The 19,354-nt window shown below is 36.7% G+C and overlaps 1 protein-coding gene across 16 annotated transcripts in view; it reads left to right on the forward strand.

Annotated features, from left to right (window-relative positions):
• The window catches only part of LOC122064820, a 106,210-nt gene extending 100,983 nt beyond the window's left edge, over positions 1 to 5,227 (forward strand). For 6 of the 16 annotated variants that reach the window (XM_042628596.1, XM_042628595.1, XM_042628593.1 and 3 more), the window contains 2 exons: positions 2,634 to 2,679; positions 4,816 to 5,227. In XM_042628596.1, coding sequence (XP_042484530.1) covers positions 2,634 to 2,679; positions 4,816 to 5,046 — 277 coding nt within the window. In that variant the 3' untranslated portion in view covers positions 5,047 to 5,227. Of the gene's footprint in view, positions 1 to 1,858; positions 1,958 to 2,633; positions 2,680 to 4,386; positions 4,722 to 4,815 lie in introns of those variants that run through there. The other 10 variants (XM_042628603.1, XM_042628600.1, XM_042628599.1 and 7 more) reach the window with 6 other exon arrangements.
• Positions 5,228 to 19,354: the final 14,127 nt, after the last annotated feature.

The raw sequence follows: 19,354 nt of genomic DNA on the forward strand, positions 1-19,354 counted from the left end.
CAATTCTTCTCTCACAATATGACGTGGCATGCATTTGTGGTGCAGTCAAAGGAAAATGCACATCAACTCCATCATATTAGGCGTGGAATCCAGCCAGGCCGTCATAGTTCTTTCTAGTAAACAATCATTATGATTAGTATTGTATAACTAATATGTTTGGGACTCGGGATATTACCATTTGGGACTTTGAGATTTCAGAGTAAGACATAAGTGGAGGACTTTAGTTGGGACTTGGGAGTTAGGGATTTGCATACTATATTATTATAACATCCTAGTTTCAGGTCATAATATGGCCGTTTGACCACCAAAACAGGCAACCGAGTCAAAACAAAAAAAAAAATATGTAACTCGCCGAGATTTCATTACCGAAACTAAACGAGATTTCGAACCTTGGGGCAGTGACATTAGGGTGAAGTACAGGGGAGGAGGTGTAATTGACTCATTGGTTTACTTGAATTATGTGTTTTAGTATTAAACATTATGTGGAATAGGCCATATTAGAGATTATATACAGCGTACACCACCAACCTAGGGTCCAAAATCAAACTACCATTGTGGGCATATTTGTTTTTTTAAATCTAAGGGTTCCACTATGTTTAGAGGGCCTAAAACGTGGTGTTTTAGAAGTTTCAGGATCTAATTTGGCCCTCAAATCCAAACATCAAAACTTGTATAATAAAATGTACAGGTTTTGACCGAAGAGCCTTGTCGAAAACCATGCTCGAAACCGAAACCTGGAACCTTGATGGAGTCAGAGTGGTATCATTCACCTTGTGGTGTGGACAGGCCTTTCTTTTCTTTTCTTTTTTATATTTTTTATTTTTTTTTAAACCCATTGGTGATTAAACAGTCTATAGTAACTTAAGCATCTAATAAGCCTAATGTGTCTGGGATATTTGGAACTGTTCAGTAATGATAATAATTTGTATGTAAAAAGTAAAAACTGTATAATTGCATTTCCAAATTATTAGTTACTGAAGTTAGAACTTAGAAGTGAAAGCAAAAAATGTGAAGATTCGAAGTGAGAGGCAGGTACGTTTAGAACATGATGACTTAGAATAACTCAGAAGTTAAGCAGAAAAACCAAAGTGAGAAGAAAGAGATTACCTGCCACAATAGCACCAAATTTTGATATCCAACGAACATGCCGTGTTGCAGATTTTTGGGGGCATTTAGGAAGTTTTCATCAATGGACCCTGTAGGAAAAATGCCCCTAAATTATTATAAAATATTTAAAGGGGAAAAGAACCCTGCCAGTCTGGTGTAGGCAACACCAGCCAGCTGGGCCGATAGGAGGGCGAATGGAAGCATCTTCAGCGTAAGGGGACGGGGGGCAGCGTGGTATTTTCGCACCCACCTGTGTCTGGGCGTAGGCAACACCAGACTGGCAGGGTTCTTTTCCCCATGTTTGAAAATTAGATACATTTTTTATCACCAGAATCTCCATATTCTATATTTGCTTTGCTGAGTCTGGCACTTTATGTCCATGTCAGATCGACATCCATACCTCTATCTATGTGAAGCACAGATGCTTACATTCTTTTCAGGACATGGTGACATGGAGAACGACCATGGTGGTCATGAGTGGGTGTTTAATAACTCCTGGATGTCTGGATGTGCAACTTTTATCATGTTTGCAAGAACTATCTGCTAGTAGCAGTAATTCTTAATCAATATGGCAGCATCCTTTTTGGTTCATCCATTCTTCTTCCAGTTGTTAAAAGAGTAGCTTTCTGGTTACTTAAGATGGTTTCTAGTTTTGAATTCTATTTGACCTGTTGCATGGATTATGAATGAAACACTGTTGGGGATGTTCCTGAGATGCCTTCTAGATATTCTTGGTTTTCCTTGTATGAAGGTTTCGTTACTAGGACCATTGAAACAAGTTGTCAAGGATCTGGCTATCTAGGTCAGGATCAGCGAGGACTCCCTGAATGACTGATACAGACTGGCATCAGTGAGTGCAAGTCCAATCCTTGATTCTGATCATAATTGAGTGAAAATGCATGTCAAGAGTGCTTCCAATTGATTTGTTGGCATTGTTGGGCTATTGTCCTTCTAGTATGAATGGAAACAATTTGGGTCCTTCCCCTTATCTCTGCTGGTTTTCGTTTCTTAATTACATACATTTGTGACTACTAGAGCAATATGGGTGAATCTCCTTGTTTTAAAACAAGGCGTTGCTCTAAGTGTTTGACAATTACATAAGACAGTAACTGCACAAATTGGATGCAAAATAATATTCTTCATTGGTAGAAAGGAGAGTATATGGATGCATCTGCTTGAATATCTATTGGTAAATGTTGCTGAAAAAAGGAAACATTATGTGCATGTGCATGGTAGAAAGGGCACATGGTTTAGAGTCCCCCAAAACAATGCTTTATGCTCTACAGAGTCCCCCAGAGCATGCTTTATGTGATTGGGATGTGGTCCCCCTACCATTTGTACAATTCTGTTTTATGATCAACTAATAACTTCTGTTGATGAAAGAAAATAGTAGTAAACTTACCAAATAATGAATGCCAGATCATATATGCTTCGGGGGCGGGGGGAATAAAACATTTCAAATGCTGCTGTGTGCTGTCTAATTATACATTCTGTCCTAACATGATATATTCATTTTCTGTTTGCAGTATGCGTGACACTCTTGTTCTGTCCATGAGAATTTTCCAGAGCAAGGTACTCCTTCGTTTAAACCTACCATAAAATTTGTATGGAAAATAGCTGTTGAGCTTTAGGGATTTTGCTCTGACTCACTGCTCCTTAGCACAAAGTTTCCATTGTCAAGCATGGCTGCAGAGGTAGCCAGGCTATTGTTTGTGGATTTGGCATTCCAAGTCTCTTCCTGCATCACTTGGCTCAATTTGGACCCTTCCTTCACTGGCTCTCATGGTTTACTGTCCAAACAAACATTTGTGTTTGTTACATTTTGAAACCAAAAGAAAATTCACTGGACAGTGATGCCAAGAATGGAATTTCATTATGGGTATGGAGAAGACCCCAGGTTATGTTACAGTAGGCCTGTGCAGAAGTGGAAACAAGGATAAGGAAAGCAAGAACAAGAGAAGATGTGGAAGCACAGAAGCTATTAGAGGAAGCATAGGGCTACTAAACTGAAAGCCTATTGAGGGACTTGGCAAAAGGTTTTGAGAGTAATTTAACTGAGTGTTAACTAAATCAGTGGGCCAAAAACTTTTAGCGCAGTTGGTTAAGGTGCTGCTTGTTGAAGCAGCTTCTGCCATGGCATGTCCCCCCCGTCCTCCCCTCCTCCCCTCCCTGACAGCTCTTCCTTGAGTTGGAACACCACCTGGCTGCCTTTAGGCTGCCATTCTAGTTGGCCTGTGGGCCCTTGATAGGAAATGTTCAAAATAAATAAATCAGTGGTAAGAGCTACAATTTATCTTATGACAACTAGTCCCTTTATGTTTTCGGGCAGAAAATCAATGGAGATCTTACCTAAATTTACCCGGATTTGATACTTCTGTGGCCATTCCTAGAAAAGGAGATATGTTTCTTCCTGGCAGTTGACTTGGGTCAACCCAAGTGCCCAAGCTGTTGTGGGAAGGTATCAAAGTTGCTGAAAGTTCAAGGTGGTAGATTAGACTTATCTGTTGTGACTTCTACAGTACATTCCTTGAAGAATTTAAGCCACAAGATTTATGGCCCAGTGATAGTATGGTGTGAGGACTTTGTCGACCATGCCCCTGCATTCCTCACAAGGCATCCAGGTGGCCCACAAGGGTTCCACTTCTATAGCACATTACCTTTCTCAGTATGGGGAGAGTCAAAATATACATTGGTGGGGTTTATATATTGGCAGTAATGTGAACAGGGTTATTGTAAATGTGAGTTTTAGAATGTATGGGTAGTTTTAATTTTGTTTCATCCCCTAGACCATCACAGTGAATGTTGTAATTGGAAGTTTTACCATCATTCCTTTAGGCCAAAGCAAATGGTAATGGTAAAGAATGTTGTGGGCTCCAGTATCTCATCATCTGTAATTTTGGATTGTCTTTGCTATGATGGCAGTGGATTATTATCCATGTCTTCTACTAAACTGTACATCAGATTTTCTTTGATTTATTAATTCTGGAATAAGTCCAAGAAGGATCCATTGTTTTCTTTTTCTCATTGTTTTATGGTTGTTGTATATAGATGTATTCATCACTTAAAATGTTATTATTTTTGTCTGTATATGTATTTGAAATAAGATATTCATAGTTTTAGAATAAGACATTCTTCGTGTTAAAATTAAAATTCTAAATTTGAAAATATTTAATTTTCTTAGAACAAAGAATTTTGATGGCCATTTCAAGTTTCAGAACTGAGAAATACATGGTTGTATTTCTCTTGATATTTCATAATGGCATTTATGTTGCTATGCAGGCTTTAGATGACAAAAGAAAAGGAAAAGTATAGACCCTCTTCTCAGTTTTGGTTATATGTGTACGCTTTCGATTGCGATTCTTTCTTGTAAAGATAAAAATAAATAGAGCCCTTGTTCAATTTTCTTTTTCATTTTGTAAGCAGCTGTTGTTTTTATGTACTTTATTTTATTACAATAAGAACATGTATATTATTTTCTTTGTTCAGAGTAATAGTGAATTGTAACCCATGTCATTGCAACACTACGGATCACAACAGCGAGCTACAAAAAATGGTTCATGTAACATACAGTGTTTAGTTTCATTCTTGAAAGAATAAGATTTTCTTTAAATTAACTTTTTCTTGATCCTACAGTTTGGAACTTATATTTTTCATATTTACATGTTCATGAGAAGTTGTTCTTTTTGGTTGTATTCTTTGCTTTTTCAGCTGGGTTCCTGTATATACCAAATAGAGCTCTTTTTATGCTTTGGAAAGGATGGAAGGCTACCTAGACATACATGTGTATGGGGCCATCCAGCAAGGTTAGGATGTATGATAAGAGTCGGAAGACAATACCCCTTGCATAAGGAAAGGGAGGGAATGCTCAACTCCAAGAGAGCAAGAGGGAGAATTCTATTCTGCCTTTTTATTCTTACATGTAATTTGAATTTTGGATAGTGTTGCATAGTCGGTATTGTGTTACTCTAACCAACTGTGAGGAACTCTAGGCATCTTAAACGATTTTTATGAGCTCCAACTGCTAGTTTTTCTTGGAACTAAGACTATCTTGGTAGTGTGAGTTGATTAAATATTTCAAACTATGATCAGACTCAAAAATGATTTGAATTTGAATATCTTAGCGAACACTGTGCTTGGCTCTAACGGCTAGTTCGTTGCTTATGAAAAGGCTTGAGTCATTTTAAACCAAGATTAAGAGAAAACCAAAAAATACTATGAAAGATAGTATTTCTATCACAAGATAAGAACTTAAGTGGGCATAAAAAAAAAAGAGCAACTCAGTGCACGAGGCATTCAGCAATGGGCTTTAGTGGTGCAGTTTTAGACTTGTGAAGAAGTCATCTTGCTACAAGTTGATGTGAGCTTGAAGAAGCTCACTGTTGTATTGGGGTACAACCATACAAAGATGAAATCCTTGGCCGGTAGTTTGGGTATTCAATCTAGTGGATTGTGATTGAGTGTGTGAAATCCTTAGCAAAGTGTGCTTCATGTGCAAAATAGCCTAATTCATTACAAAGGAAGTAACGACAATCCTTTTTAGATTTACGTTGTCCCGTGAATTTAGGTTTTGTAGGTTGTTTAAGCACAAAACACTTGTTTGAAAATTTATTTTTTGGTTGAACTTATTTTTCCAAAGCTTCCATTTTTGCCATTTAATTTTTTTAATTATCTTATACCTTCTTGAAGGTTTATAATGAAAAGGTTGTTTACCAAACTCATAATTGGCTGAATAATATCTTCGACATAAAGCTGGGTTAACTTTATGTTTAATTACCTTAGCTGCTTTAGCTTTGAGATAATTGTTAATAATAATGCAAAAAATGAAATTGATTAGGTTTCCTAAGGTATCTGAACTTTCTGAACTTGTAAGATATTCAGAATAATTTTTTACGCATAATTCATCCCAAGGTGGTGGTAGTTTTGGGAAGAATTATTGTAACCTAGGATTAGAATGTGTGCCATCTAACAGATGATAATAATGCATGTATGCTTTTGCAAAGTCTTCAAAAGCATTCATGTCATAAAGCTTTACTTTTGTTAAATTAAAGTTTATATCATCTATGTAGGCATCAGTGGGTCTGGTGCTACAAAATTTTGTTTTTATAATTTTAGTAAATTCTTGAAGGATGTCTTCCTAGCTAGAAGGTTAGCCTTCTTAGCTTTTCCTGCTTCTGTGTTTTGGTATTTTCGAATAAATTGCAGAACATCTCCTTGTAAGCTTCCTGCAATATATTCAATGAATTTTTCTTTAGACCAAAAATTCTTATGATTGATTATCATTATACCAAAAGTTTGTGCTCAATCATCAATTGTTGACTCATAGTCTTTAAAAGGTATATGGGTCAGGTCAAGATAGGTTCCTCCTGACGCAATATTGGCCTTGTTTAAGTCATCTTTTATTTGGTAGAAAGATGTAGGAGTTAGATCATCTTCTTCTTTGGTAGTGAAGATGTTGTTGTCTTCAAAATGAGTTCGGACTCCATATTGAGGGGTGAACTCAGGATCTTTTTCAAGATGATCATTGGAAGAAAATTTTCATTTTGATTTAGAGCTAGACTTAGGTTCGTCTGCAACTAGCTCTTCATTTTCATCTGAAGACTCATCCGTTGTTTCGGACTTGTCTGATTGATGATTTGTGATGGCTTGGATGTCAGTCTCAGATTCATCATCACTAAATAACATATATGCATGTTCTCTAAAAACTTATTCGTATTTAGTATAGAAAACTTGCATCATATTTAAAAGTTTTTTCTGTTCAGTTTGGTCTAAAGACTCTTTATATCTATATTTCCAATGATCTAAGACATCCTTATAGTAAGCATAATCAGTGTTCATTGTTTAGTTGGACCATTGGATTGTTAATCATTGATATGACGACAGATTTAGAACGAGCAGTAAATGGTGGATCCATTTCTGCTCTAGGTCCGAACCTGTCTATTTTTTCATATATTCTATTAAAAGAAAAATAAGAAAAGTCCATTAAACTATTTGAAGTACTACTAATAGATACTAAGGTAGGGTCAGAATGAAAACTATGATTATATTTTTCTTGTATCCTTGAAGCACAAGGGAAAGCAGAAGGATTCATAACTTCTGATTAAATCTGTAATTCTGGTACCTAAGACTGTCTCCTTCTTACTGATTAGCCAACAACCAAATTCTTTTTCAAACGGCAACTGGCCAAAATTAGAGCCAAAAGGTAGATACAAAAGAGATGTATGGGTTTTGAATTAGTAGATTTAACTAGAAAATGTACCCTTTTATCCTTTTTTTTTTTTTTTTTTTTTTTATGAGAGTAAGGAAAATATCAAAAAAAAATTAACAGAAAGTTTTAAAGATACTTACACAAAGAACTACTAAATAAACACACTTTGCTATTAGAATAATAGAAAGTACAGTAGAAAACATATTTACTTACTTTGTTACCATCCACAAATCGGAGGCTAACAGAAGCTATCCCCACAAGAGATAGATTAGACAATCTGCTAAAGACCAATGGTAATCTGCTCTGATCAATAACCATGATATGAGAATCAGGTGATCCTCTTAGCTATCTAACCAAGGGTCAAGCCTGAAGAGCCATAGTGATCGTCGCTGCTGCTCTAATACCAATTCTAGTCGGAGACTGCCGGGGCAGAATATAAGAGAGCTTACACAGAAATTTATTACAATAAGAAAACCTTACAACAAGAGAGCTTTACAGAAGAACTTTAGAGTGATACTAAAATAACCGATGATCACAACTAAGGAGGGGGTCTCCTTTTATAAACTCCGGATTTAAATACCTCTGAAGTTTGTGGATTTCAGTGTAACTTAAATCCATAAATAGTAACTTGCTACAATACCGATAATAAGTGCATAGTTCCGGTCATCATAAGAGTCATATGAAATGTCATGATGGTTCTATATGGTTGGTCCATTTTATGCTTCTATCATATTATCAATTTGTACTCAGTTATAGAATCAAAACTTCCTGCAGAAGAGTGTCCTCTATAAGCAAGTAAGTCTTCATCCATTACTTCTTGTAAGGCAATGGTAGATTGGACATCCAAATGTAAATCAAATGACGCATCCAATGGTACCAAGTCTATAATATTGTCAAGAAATTGATTTGCTTTAGTTTCTTGTTGAGAGTTGACCAAGTAGTCAATATAAATGTCTGTGGAAAATAATCTTTGACCGTCGGTTACTTTAGTATAAATCGATCTCCTGCTGCTTCAAAGGCTTTTCTCCTTAATGTTATTAAGGCACCTTTCCAGACTTGTCGATGATCACTGTTTTGGATTATTTCAAGACTTATATCTTCTTTAATCTTGGGGGGTCCAATATATGAATCTTGGTTGGCAGTAGTAAGAATCCAGATTTGGTAGGGTCGATAAAAATGTTTTCTTTCCCACCAGCCCAAAGAAGAGTAAATATTAAAAATCAAATCAGAACAAAACTTTCAATTTTTGAAAGTAGGATAAATCATGGTTCGCATCATCATAGGTAGATGACGGGTAAATTCTATGTTGTCGGGTTGAAAAATAATTCGTCCACAGAGTCCCCATTCGATAGTGTGCATATCCCATGAGTCAGTGGAAGGATAAAAAAGAACTCTAAGATAATTTTCTTGAAAAAACAAGTCTTTTAGATATTTTTGTAATATCTCTTTAAAATGAAAAATATTATCTTCGATAATTTTTCTTTTGATAAATTTGTATCATCCCTTGAGTAGTACATGCCTCACTTTTTTATAAAGAAAAATTCATCTGATTTTATGAAAAATGGGTTTATCATGAAAATCAGTAAGAAATTCAGAGAGCTTGAGAATATTGTTTATTTTCTTATATTCAATATCATCGTCAAAACTCGTTTGGGTAATGATTTTGAAGATCAATTCTTGAAAACGTTTTTGGTTTGCAAAATATTGAGCAAGGGTTGTGAAAAGAGTATGCAAATCTTGTCTGAAGCTTTTTTCTGATTGCCATAGTGTGATTTCCATACTTGATTAATCATGTAATAGACATCGTTAGGGAATCCTTGATGTCCATGAAATTCAGTGATTTTGAATTCAGAGACTTCTGTAGGCTCTTTCAGTAAGAGATTTCGAAGTCAAATATTATTTTGCATCTAAGTCACTTGTAGGTAAATGAGAGAGGTCTCATATGGGTTTTGTGCCCACTGAATTTGAGAATATAGGGTTTGAGATAATGGAGTTTGTGTCTATTGAATCTGAGATAGTGGAGTCCATTGAGATATTCCTGGTGTAGGACAATATTGAAATGGTTCACTTGGGGTAAGTGAAGCTTGTGATAAATCAATCTTATTAGTAGGTCGTATATATGATGCTGAAGATTATTTCCCAAAAGGCTGTTGTGTCGTTGGCTTGCTAGAAGATTATTTTGCAATAGGTCTACTTGAGGACTCTTTTGTCTTGCCTTTTCCTTTGATGGTTATTCATTCATCATTGCTTTATTGTTTATCCATTGTCTACTGAGATAATCTGTAAGAAAATTTCTTGAACTGTTAATATATTCTACTTCAAATCTATATTGACTAATTTCATTATACCAATTAATTCTTCTGCTATTTTCTTCGCATTTTTTGGATTTCAAAAAATCACGAACTACCTGATTATCGGTCTGCATTAAAAACTATTTTTCTGGTATAATAAAAATTTTGAATTTTTGTAATCCAAAAAGAAGAGCTAAAAGTTCTTTTTCAAATATAATATAACGTATTTGTGTATACATGAATTTTCCTGAATTGTATCTACAAACTTGTTCGTATGTTGGATTTTTCAAGGGTTTGGTTATAATACTGCTCCCCAATGTTCATTGGAAGCATCAGTTTCTAAAATGAGAAAATCACCTGGAGCAGGAAAAGATATTGGAGGAAGATGTGTTAGCTCCCTCTTTATGTGTTGGATGACCTGTGTGTCAGAATCATTCCATAACCATTCACTATCTTTTTATAATTTTTTCAGTAATGGTCCTTCTTTTTTAGAGAGGTCCTTAATAAAATTTTGACCATAATTGAGAATTCTGAGAAACTGTTGTAAGTGTTTCTTATCATACAGTTTATCAGAAAACTCCTTTATTTTTCCTAAAATATGATTTTGTAATTGTAACCCATTCTGTGTCAGAATGAGTCCAAGAAAATTGATAGAGGTTTTCTCTAATTCAATCTTTTTTGGATTTAAAATTATTCTATGTTGTTGGAATAATTGAGAGGTTTCCTTGAGATGTTCTTGATGTCCTTAGTAGAAGAGAAAACAAGAATATCATCAATATATACAACCACAAAAGGTAGATCTCCAAATATAGAGTCCATTCATCTTTGAAAAAATTGAGGGGATGTATTAAGACCAAAAGGCATAACTGTCCATTGATAATGTTTATTAAATGGGACACTAAAAGCTGTGAATGGTTTATTCTTGTTAATCAATTTGATTTGCCAAAACCCTGATTTGCAATCAAATTTGCTAAAATATTTAGCAGTTTTGGTCTTATGAATAAGAACATCTTTTCTTGGGATGAAATATCCATCGAAAATAATGTTTTGATTAAGCCTCTTACAGTTGATTACCATACGGGGATTTTCCTCTGACTTGTTCAGCATGGTTGCGTACTATAAATGTTGGACTAGTGTGAGGACTTGTTGATGGTTCAATTAATTTGAGTTCTTGTAATTCTTTTAATTGAATACCAAATTTCTTAATATCATCTTCAATATATAAAATTGGTTTTACTCTAATGATCTTTAGTGGATCAACGAGTTGAATATGGCAAAATCTTGGGCTTTTATCCCATAACTTTAATGGGTTATCACTAAAGTTATTAGATAATTCTTGGTAGAGCCAATGAGTGGGTTATAGAATTCGAATAGTTGGTTTTCGTTTAAAACCTTTCTCAATGAAAAAACTGTGTTGAGGGAGAATTGGTGTCATAACCCCAGTAGAGTTTAAAGTTATTTTTACAGAATTATCAAAAAGTGTTAAAGGAAGATGATTTTGTAAAAAGGTATTTTCAAGAATAAAATCACCATACATGAAGGGAAAATAAAGAATTTTGGGAATAATAAATTATATACTATTCAAATAAATTGGAACTTTATGAGCTTTGTACTCTAAAGTAACCAAAGGTCTTGTGACACCATAGACATAGATTGATTTTTTCTTCTTTTCCCAATAGTGTTCAGGGATTGCATTCCATTGACAAACAACATGTGTTGCTCCTGTGTCAATGAGGATGTCAAGGCTATATTCTTCAAATTGTGAGAATTTAAAGATAGCTTTTATATAAATATGTTTATTTCCTTGATTTAATGACAGTATGAGTTCTTTTTATCCTTTGTTATCTTTCAACTCATATTTATTATAAGAAAGCATATTTGATTCAACTTCAGATTGGGTATCTGATTGTTTAGAAGATTGTGAGGGATCATAGCTTCTAAAAAGTTGAGGATTATAAGGAGGATATTCAAAAATTGAATTCCTTCCTTGGACAGGAGATGACGAAGAACATCTTTTACCAGGGGTAGAAAAGAAAAATCTTTTTTTGAGATAGAGAGTATCTCCAGAAGCCAAGATATCTAAGGTTTGGGGAATTCTTGGTGATGCTTGAGGTTTTGCAGGATGTCTATCAAAAGCCAGTTTTCTGGGATCCTTAAGTCATGCCAATTTAAGAGCCTAGGTTCTAATTCTGTATAAGTTATGTTAGTAAGTTCATGAAGACATTTCCATGAAACTGTAAGACTATGACTGTCGGATCTTATTTCTAAATTTTGGGTTTTGATCTTCAGAACTACTGAATCACAAACTACGGGGTCTGTGATAGAGATAAAATAGTTTGGTTTGATTTTGAACCAAATATGGCCATGTATATTAGATTCCATTCCTCCTATGAGAGCTTTTACAGGATTTTTTATAAATCTATTATCAAAAAGGGCAACAATAATTGGTACGTCCATTCCTTGCCTAAATAAAGATGTAATTTCAATTTGTATTAAACCTATATGAATATATCGCAGTTGAGGGTGTTTCTTCTGCAATCTTTTAATTTGATTAAAGTTAAAAATCAGAAATTCTAATGTATTTTCATTAGTTCCCCAAGTAGTGGTGTTTCCACTGGCCTGATCAAAAAATCTGGCGGTCCAGAGATTTAATTTTGAAGATTTGTAAACCTCAGAATGAGAAAGTATTTTATGTTTGTTAAAGCATGATAGTAAACAAGAATCATTGAGGGTAACATCTTCTCTAACAAGGTCAGAGAAAGCAACAGAGTTTTGTCCCTGTTGCGGAACTTGTTGCAATTCTACTTCTTCAGAGGGTTGAGAAGTAGTAGTAGAGTGCATCATAAAAACAAATTTGACATCTGAGTCAAAACAAGCAGAAGTCGAAGCAGTTTCTAATTCATAAAGGATGTCTTCGGAATCAGAAATCTTTGCTTCAAAAATGATTTCAAATTTATTTTGTTCCAAAAATTTTATCATTTTTTATGATTATTTTTTTGGTTGGGACATTCATTTGTAAAATGGACCAATTCATTACAAAGGAAGCAACGACAATCTTTTTTAGATTTACGTTGTCCCATGAATTTGGGTTTTGTATGTTGTTTATGTACAAAACGCCTATTTGAAAAATTGTTTTTTGGTTGAAACCTATTTTTCCAAGGCTTCCATTTTCGCCATTTAAATTTTTTAATTATCTTATACCTTCTTGAAGGTTAATAATGAGAAGGTGGTTTACCAAACTCATAATTGGCTGAATAATATCTTCGACATAAAGCTGGGTTAACTTTATGCTTAATTGCCTTAGCTGCTTTAGGTTTGAGGCAATGGTCAATAATAAGGTGGAAAACAAAATTAACTCGATTTCCTAAAGAATCTATACTTCCTGAACTTGTAAGATATTCAGAATAATTTTTTACGCATAATTCATCCCAAAATGGTGGTAGTTTTGGGAAGAATTGTTGTAAACAATGGTTCGAATGTGTGCCATCTAACATATATAATGCATGTATGCTTTTGCAAAGTCTTCAAAGCATTCATGTCATGAAGCTTTAATTTTGTTAAATTAAAACTTATATCATCTATGTAGGTATCAATGGGCATGGTACCACAAAATTCTGTTTTTATAATTTTAGTAAATTCTTGAAGGATGTCTTCCCAGCTAGCAAAGTTAGCTAGAAGGTCAGCCTTCTTAGTTTTTCTTGCGTCTGTGTTTTGGTATTTTCAAATAAATTGCAGAATATCTCCTTGTAAGCTTCCTGCAAGGTATTCAATGAATTTTTCTTTAGACAATAAATTCTTATGATTGGTTATCATTATACCAAAAGTTTGTGCCCAATCATCAATTTTTGATTCATAGTCTTTAAAGGGTATATGGGTCAGGTCAGGAAATGTCACACTCCAATTCTACTAGACCCAACTTACCATTAGGAATACCGATGGTGTGAGTAAAACACGTACTTGTCTTACAAACCTATCAGGATCTCTGATAGTAGTTCCTTAACATTTTTAAAATCTCACATCACAAACCAACATAAGCAGCGGAATTAGAGTATAGTAGTGGAACTATAAATAAAATGGAGAAACATCTAATGATAATATAACAGCAATAACCGAGTAATTCTGTTACATTCATCCATGAAATATAATATAATCTCAGAAAAATATACAATCCACAGTTATACCCAAAAGTATCAAAGTATGATGTACAATCTCACGGGATGACATAAGCACAGTGGTCGCAAGCACAGTCTTGATCATGCTCTCTCGCTTATGGCATCCACCAGTCGCTCACACCCCAGAAGATACTGGGTCACACACCAATGGCACCATGTTACCTACATCATCATCTAAAAAGGGGTGTATATGTGGGGTGAGCTTTCCAACTCACTCAGTGAGGGGTGGGGCAAGCACATCCAAGCAAGACAATAGCAGTAATAATTTATGATGCATGATTGAAAAAATTAAACACATAGTCCATGATTCTCGTGATATAGTTCATTTATTTATTATCCACCTAGCAATGCAAACTAAGTCTAGTAAATGCTACTACGACGCATTAGGCTATATCCTTCATCTCGAAACTGCTATCGACTACGCAAAGATACAAATCCTAGCCATAAATAGAAGCCTGTCGGTCCCCGTATGCGTTCATGAGTCACCCAACAAATCTCTGATAACCACTTCCTGGAAGTCACTGCATCGGTACATCATCGGCCACGTCAGACAGGTTCCCGCCTCACAATCGCATAGTACCATTGGTGTGGCATTCTGGAAAGGCACATCGAATATACCACAATGGGTTATCCAACACCTCAACCCTTATTGGTAAGGGTTCGCAGCATAGGGAGTGATACTTAACCACATATATGCTACATGCCTTCATAGTGATATAGTTAGTAGGAATTACACGATATCGGTAAGACCTCGGGCGCAAAGTGTAATCCATCTCCAAATACAGTCCAGGATACATGATACCAGCGAGACCTTGGCCACAAAGTGAAACCTGAGACTGTTTACCTACTCTAGCATACATATCACAGTTGAGTATGGACTACGCGACACCGATACCAATCATCGGCCACAAAGCGCATCCATTTCCAAATGCAGTCCCAGGGTACACGATACCAGTGAGACCTTGGCCACAAAGTGTAACCCGTGACTACAACTACCTCTAATGCACATAATAAATGCATGAATGCAACATACATACTACAATCATGGCATTGGTACCACCTCAGCCACGTCGGATTCTGTCTCACACACACAACCAAACACATGGCGATCACGGTACCAGTACCACATAGGCCATACTGGATCTCGTCATACATCTCCATACAGTTCATATTATGATCGTAAAATAATAAATGTAACATATCATAATTGTATTTGAGTAATTATAATTAAACATATAATTCTAAGCATGTGAGTAAATTAATAATAATAAACATTCCAAAAATAAACATAGTCCATCCCTCACCTGATTTACGATCAGGTGTGTTCAGGTTCAAGTATGACCACTGATCGATCAAATCAATTTTGACTTTGGGGCACATGCATGTCACTGTCCTAGACACAAAGGGAATCATACATCAGTATGTGTTGGGAATATCGGGAGGGACCCACACAGGTCACCCCCAAAGGATATAGACACTGTCCCCAATTGACAATACTGTCACCAAAAACAGGGTATTTCCACCGAAAATATCAGTCTTATTTTTGGTGGAGAATATAGAGAGCACTTAAGGCTCATTTGTCCATCGAAAATAACCCACCTGAAATAGCTACAGTGTTTCCTATGCCATATTTCCAGTGGTAATACAGAAAGGTCCAACTCAAATTGGGGCTTTCTGGCTTGGTCCCAATCGTAAAGATTTATTCTATGGAGTTTGTAGGGGATGTTCCTAGCATCATTCAAAGCCAAGAAAATCCCAATTCCACTGAGCCGTTTGGGAGATACATCGATCAATCGATCAAATGATCAAAACCCTAGTTGGTCTTTTGGTAAAACATGTTGCCGGAGCTCATCGGGCTTGGTTCGAGCTCAGCAACAACACTAGGAGGGTAGTGCATGCATTATATGACCTTAACATGGTTTGCACACTAAGAATCCATCCATACCTAGCTTTTTCTAGGTTGAAATGAAGAGAGAGAGTGGCGGAAGTGAGTGTACTTACCTCTGGCAATGATTCCAGTAACTTGGAGGTAGTTGGCACTAAGGTAAGCCTCCAACCTTCTTCTTCTTCCTCTTCCTCTTCTTCTTCCTTTCTCTTCTCTTTCTCTCCTCTCCTATGTTGAGCACAACGGAAATGAGGAAATGAATCCTCATTTCCCAACTTATAACTTAAATGGACCTTAGGTCTGTTTGGGTTGGATCCCTTTTGGACCAATCGGGTCAAAATGAATTTCAGGGCACGAGGACCAAACCATTTAGATCTATAAGGTGCTCACATCATGAGAAAGGTGTGGAGGATGATTTGGGATCATTAGGAACCATTTACGATGTGAGTGGCGGGAACCACGAGCATCAGAACCCTGATAGTAGCCTGTTAACCCACCAAAAATAGGCACCGGATCCAAGCCCAGGCTGCTTTCGGTGGTCAGACTTGCTGTCTTAACAGCCTGCTGTCCCATGGCTGGTCTTACATGTATGGTTTTAAGTATCTCCGATACCGATACGATACCCTCCGATACGTATCTTAAATTTCGTCGGCCGATACGATACACACCGATACGATACATTGAATTTTTTAAATCATTTCGTATCGATATATATCCTACAATACATATCGATATGCATCAATATACCACTAATACACATCGATACGATACGACATGCCTCGATACGACTCTATAAAAAATATAAAATTGAGGTAAAATGTACGTTTTGGTATGTATTGGTACGTATCGGTGAGTATCGGTATATATCGATCGGTACGTATTGGTGAGTATCGATACGTATCGGCGCTACGGTCATATAATGGCCAATATGGGTAATTTTTCAAAAAAAAAAGGATTTTTTGAAGGGTTTTTGTTCCAAAGTTGCTGTCATTCATATTTCTCTCTAACTAAAGTGGAAATCAAGGTTGGAAACAAGGATTTTACATTTATGGGACAACTACAGACCTTGAATTCTTAGTACGATACCCTCAATTTAGTGTTTATGCATAATACATGTTATCAATAGCTTTTTTTAACAAATTCTTTATGCAAAAGTGTTTAAAAAAATGTTTCCTATCCATTTATGTGCGTATCTTTAACGTATCTTAGCGTATCTCCGATACGATACGATACCCTCCGATACGTATCTTAATTTTGGCCGACCGATACAACGACCGATACCGATACTTTAATCCTTGCTTACACGGGTGGTTGCCCTTGGAAATATTTAAGGCCTTTCGATAATTTTTTATGCATGCCAAAATTCTAGTGTGGTGAGTCGGGTCACTTACTGTTTGGAATTGGAAGGTATGAATCCCCTCTAGTTAGATAGGCATGCAATGCATGTACATGTGGGGTCGTTTCTACCCCTTTGGTAATACACAACCATGAGCCAAAACTTGGTTGTACTTTCGATCTCCAATCCGAGGCTTGTCACAACAGTTCAAATTAGACCAAATTAGGGTTTGGGTGTAACATTCCCCCCACCTTACAAAAATTTCATCCTCGAAATTGAACATACCTGGTAAATCAAATCCAGGATACTGCTTTAATATCTCATCTTCCCACTCCCAGAATGCTTCCTATTCGGGGTGGTTCATCCATTTCACCTTGACAAAGGAAACGGTGCGGTTGTGGAGAACATGCTCTTTTTGGTCAACAATCTTCTCCGGAAACTCCATGTAGGTAAAATCCTCATTCAACTCACGGGGTGTGTAAGTCAAAATGTGAGTGGGGTCAGGAATGTATTTCCTTAACATAGAAACATGGAAGATATCATGTGTACCTTCCAACTCTGGCGGTAAAGTTATTTGGTAAGCTACCAGTCTGATGCTCTCCAGTACATCATACGGTCTCATAAACCTTGGACTAAGCTTTCCCTTCTTACCGAACCGCATCACCCCTTTAACTGGGGAGATCTATAAGAACACCTTGTCTCCAACACCAAACTCCAGATGTTTCCTCCTAACATCCGCATAGCTTTCTGCCTAGACTGAGCTGCCTTGATCCTTTCTCTGATCACATTCATCTTCTTGCTAGTAGCCTGTATCAAGTCTGGACCCAAAATATGTCGCTCACCAACCTCATCCCAATAGAGTGGAGTTCGACACTTCCTGCCATACTGTGCCTAGATTGGGGACATTCCGATGGTGGCCTGATAACTGTTGTTATAGGAGAACTCGATAAGGGAAATGTGTTCATCCCAACTATAACTTATATCCAAGGCACATACTTGGAGTATGTCCTCCAATGTCTGAATAGTCCTCTCCGACTGACCATTGGTCTGAGGGTGAAAGGCAGTGCTGAAATCCAACTGTGTGCCCATAGCCTTCTGCACATATGTCCAAAACTTAAAAGTGAACCTACGATCTCGATCAAAGATGATACTAACTAGCACACCATACAATCTGATGATGTTATCGACATACAACTTGGCCAACTTGTCCATTGAAAATGTGATCTTGATTGGGATAAAGTGAGCTGTCTTGGTCAAGCGGTCCACAACTACCCAAATGGTATCCATACCCTTCTGTGCATGGGGTAGGCCTGTGATGAAGTCCATGGTAATATTCTCCTATTTCCACTCCGAAATAGGTAGGGACTGTAATAACCTATGGGGCCTCTGTCTCTCAGCCTTCACTTGCTGGCATGTGAGGCATCTAGACACATGCGTGGCCACATCATTCTTCATTCCTTTCTACCAGTAGGAGCCTTTGTGGTCCTTGTATATTTTAGTGCTGCTGCGGTGAATGGAGTATGGAGAACTATGTGCCTCTCTCAAAACTGTGTCTCTCAAATCACCATCACTGGGCACACACAACCTCCCTTTGAACTTGAGAATTTTGCTTTCAGTTACAGAGAAATTCGGGTCCTTTTGGGTTCCTTCCTAGCATTCTGCTATCAACTTCTGCAACTCTGCATCGGTAACCTAAGCTACAGTGATCCTATCCACCAGACTAAGTTGTACCACCAATGCAGATAGTGACAAAGTGACACCCTCTACTAAAAGTTCTAAGTCTAGTTTCCTAGCCTCCTCTAGGAGATACTCATTGGTGGTCAATGATGCAAGAGACAGTGACTAGGATTTCTAACTAAGTGCATCAGCTACCACATTGGTCTTTCCTGGGTGATAGTGGATAGTACAGTCATAATCCTTCATCATTTCTAGCCAATGCCTCTATCTCATATTGAGATCTTTTTAGGTGCAGAAGTACTTAAGGCTCCTATGGTCACTGAAGATCTCACTCTTCTCACCATACAGGTAGTGTCTCCAGATTTTAAGTGTAAAAATCACAGCTATCAACTCCAAATCATGGGTGGGGTAGTTCTTCTCATATCCTTCAACTAACGGGATGCATAAGCAATGAAGTTCCCATGCTGCATCAATACACAACCCAATCCCAGCTTGGAGGCATCACTATACACAACCATACCACTTGTATCGATCGAAATAGTTAAAACTGAAGCTAATACCGAACTTTGCCTTAGCTCATTGAAGCTCTTCTCATAAAAATCAGACCACTCAAATTTTACACCCTTTTGTGTGAGTTGGGTCATTTGAGTAGCAATGCAAGAGAAGTTCTCGATAAACCTC

The sequence above is a fragment of the Macadamia integrifolia genome, unplaced genomic scaffold, assembly GCF_013358625.1.
Source record: "Macadamia integrifolia cultivar HAES 741 unplaced genomic scaffold, SCU_Mint_v3 scaffold1783, whole genome shotgun sequence".
NCBI lineage: Eukaryota > Viridiplantae > Streptophyta > Magnoliopsida > Proteales > Proteaceae > Macadamia > Macadamia integrifolia.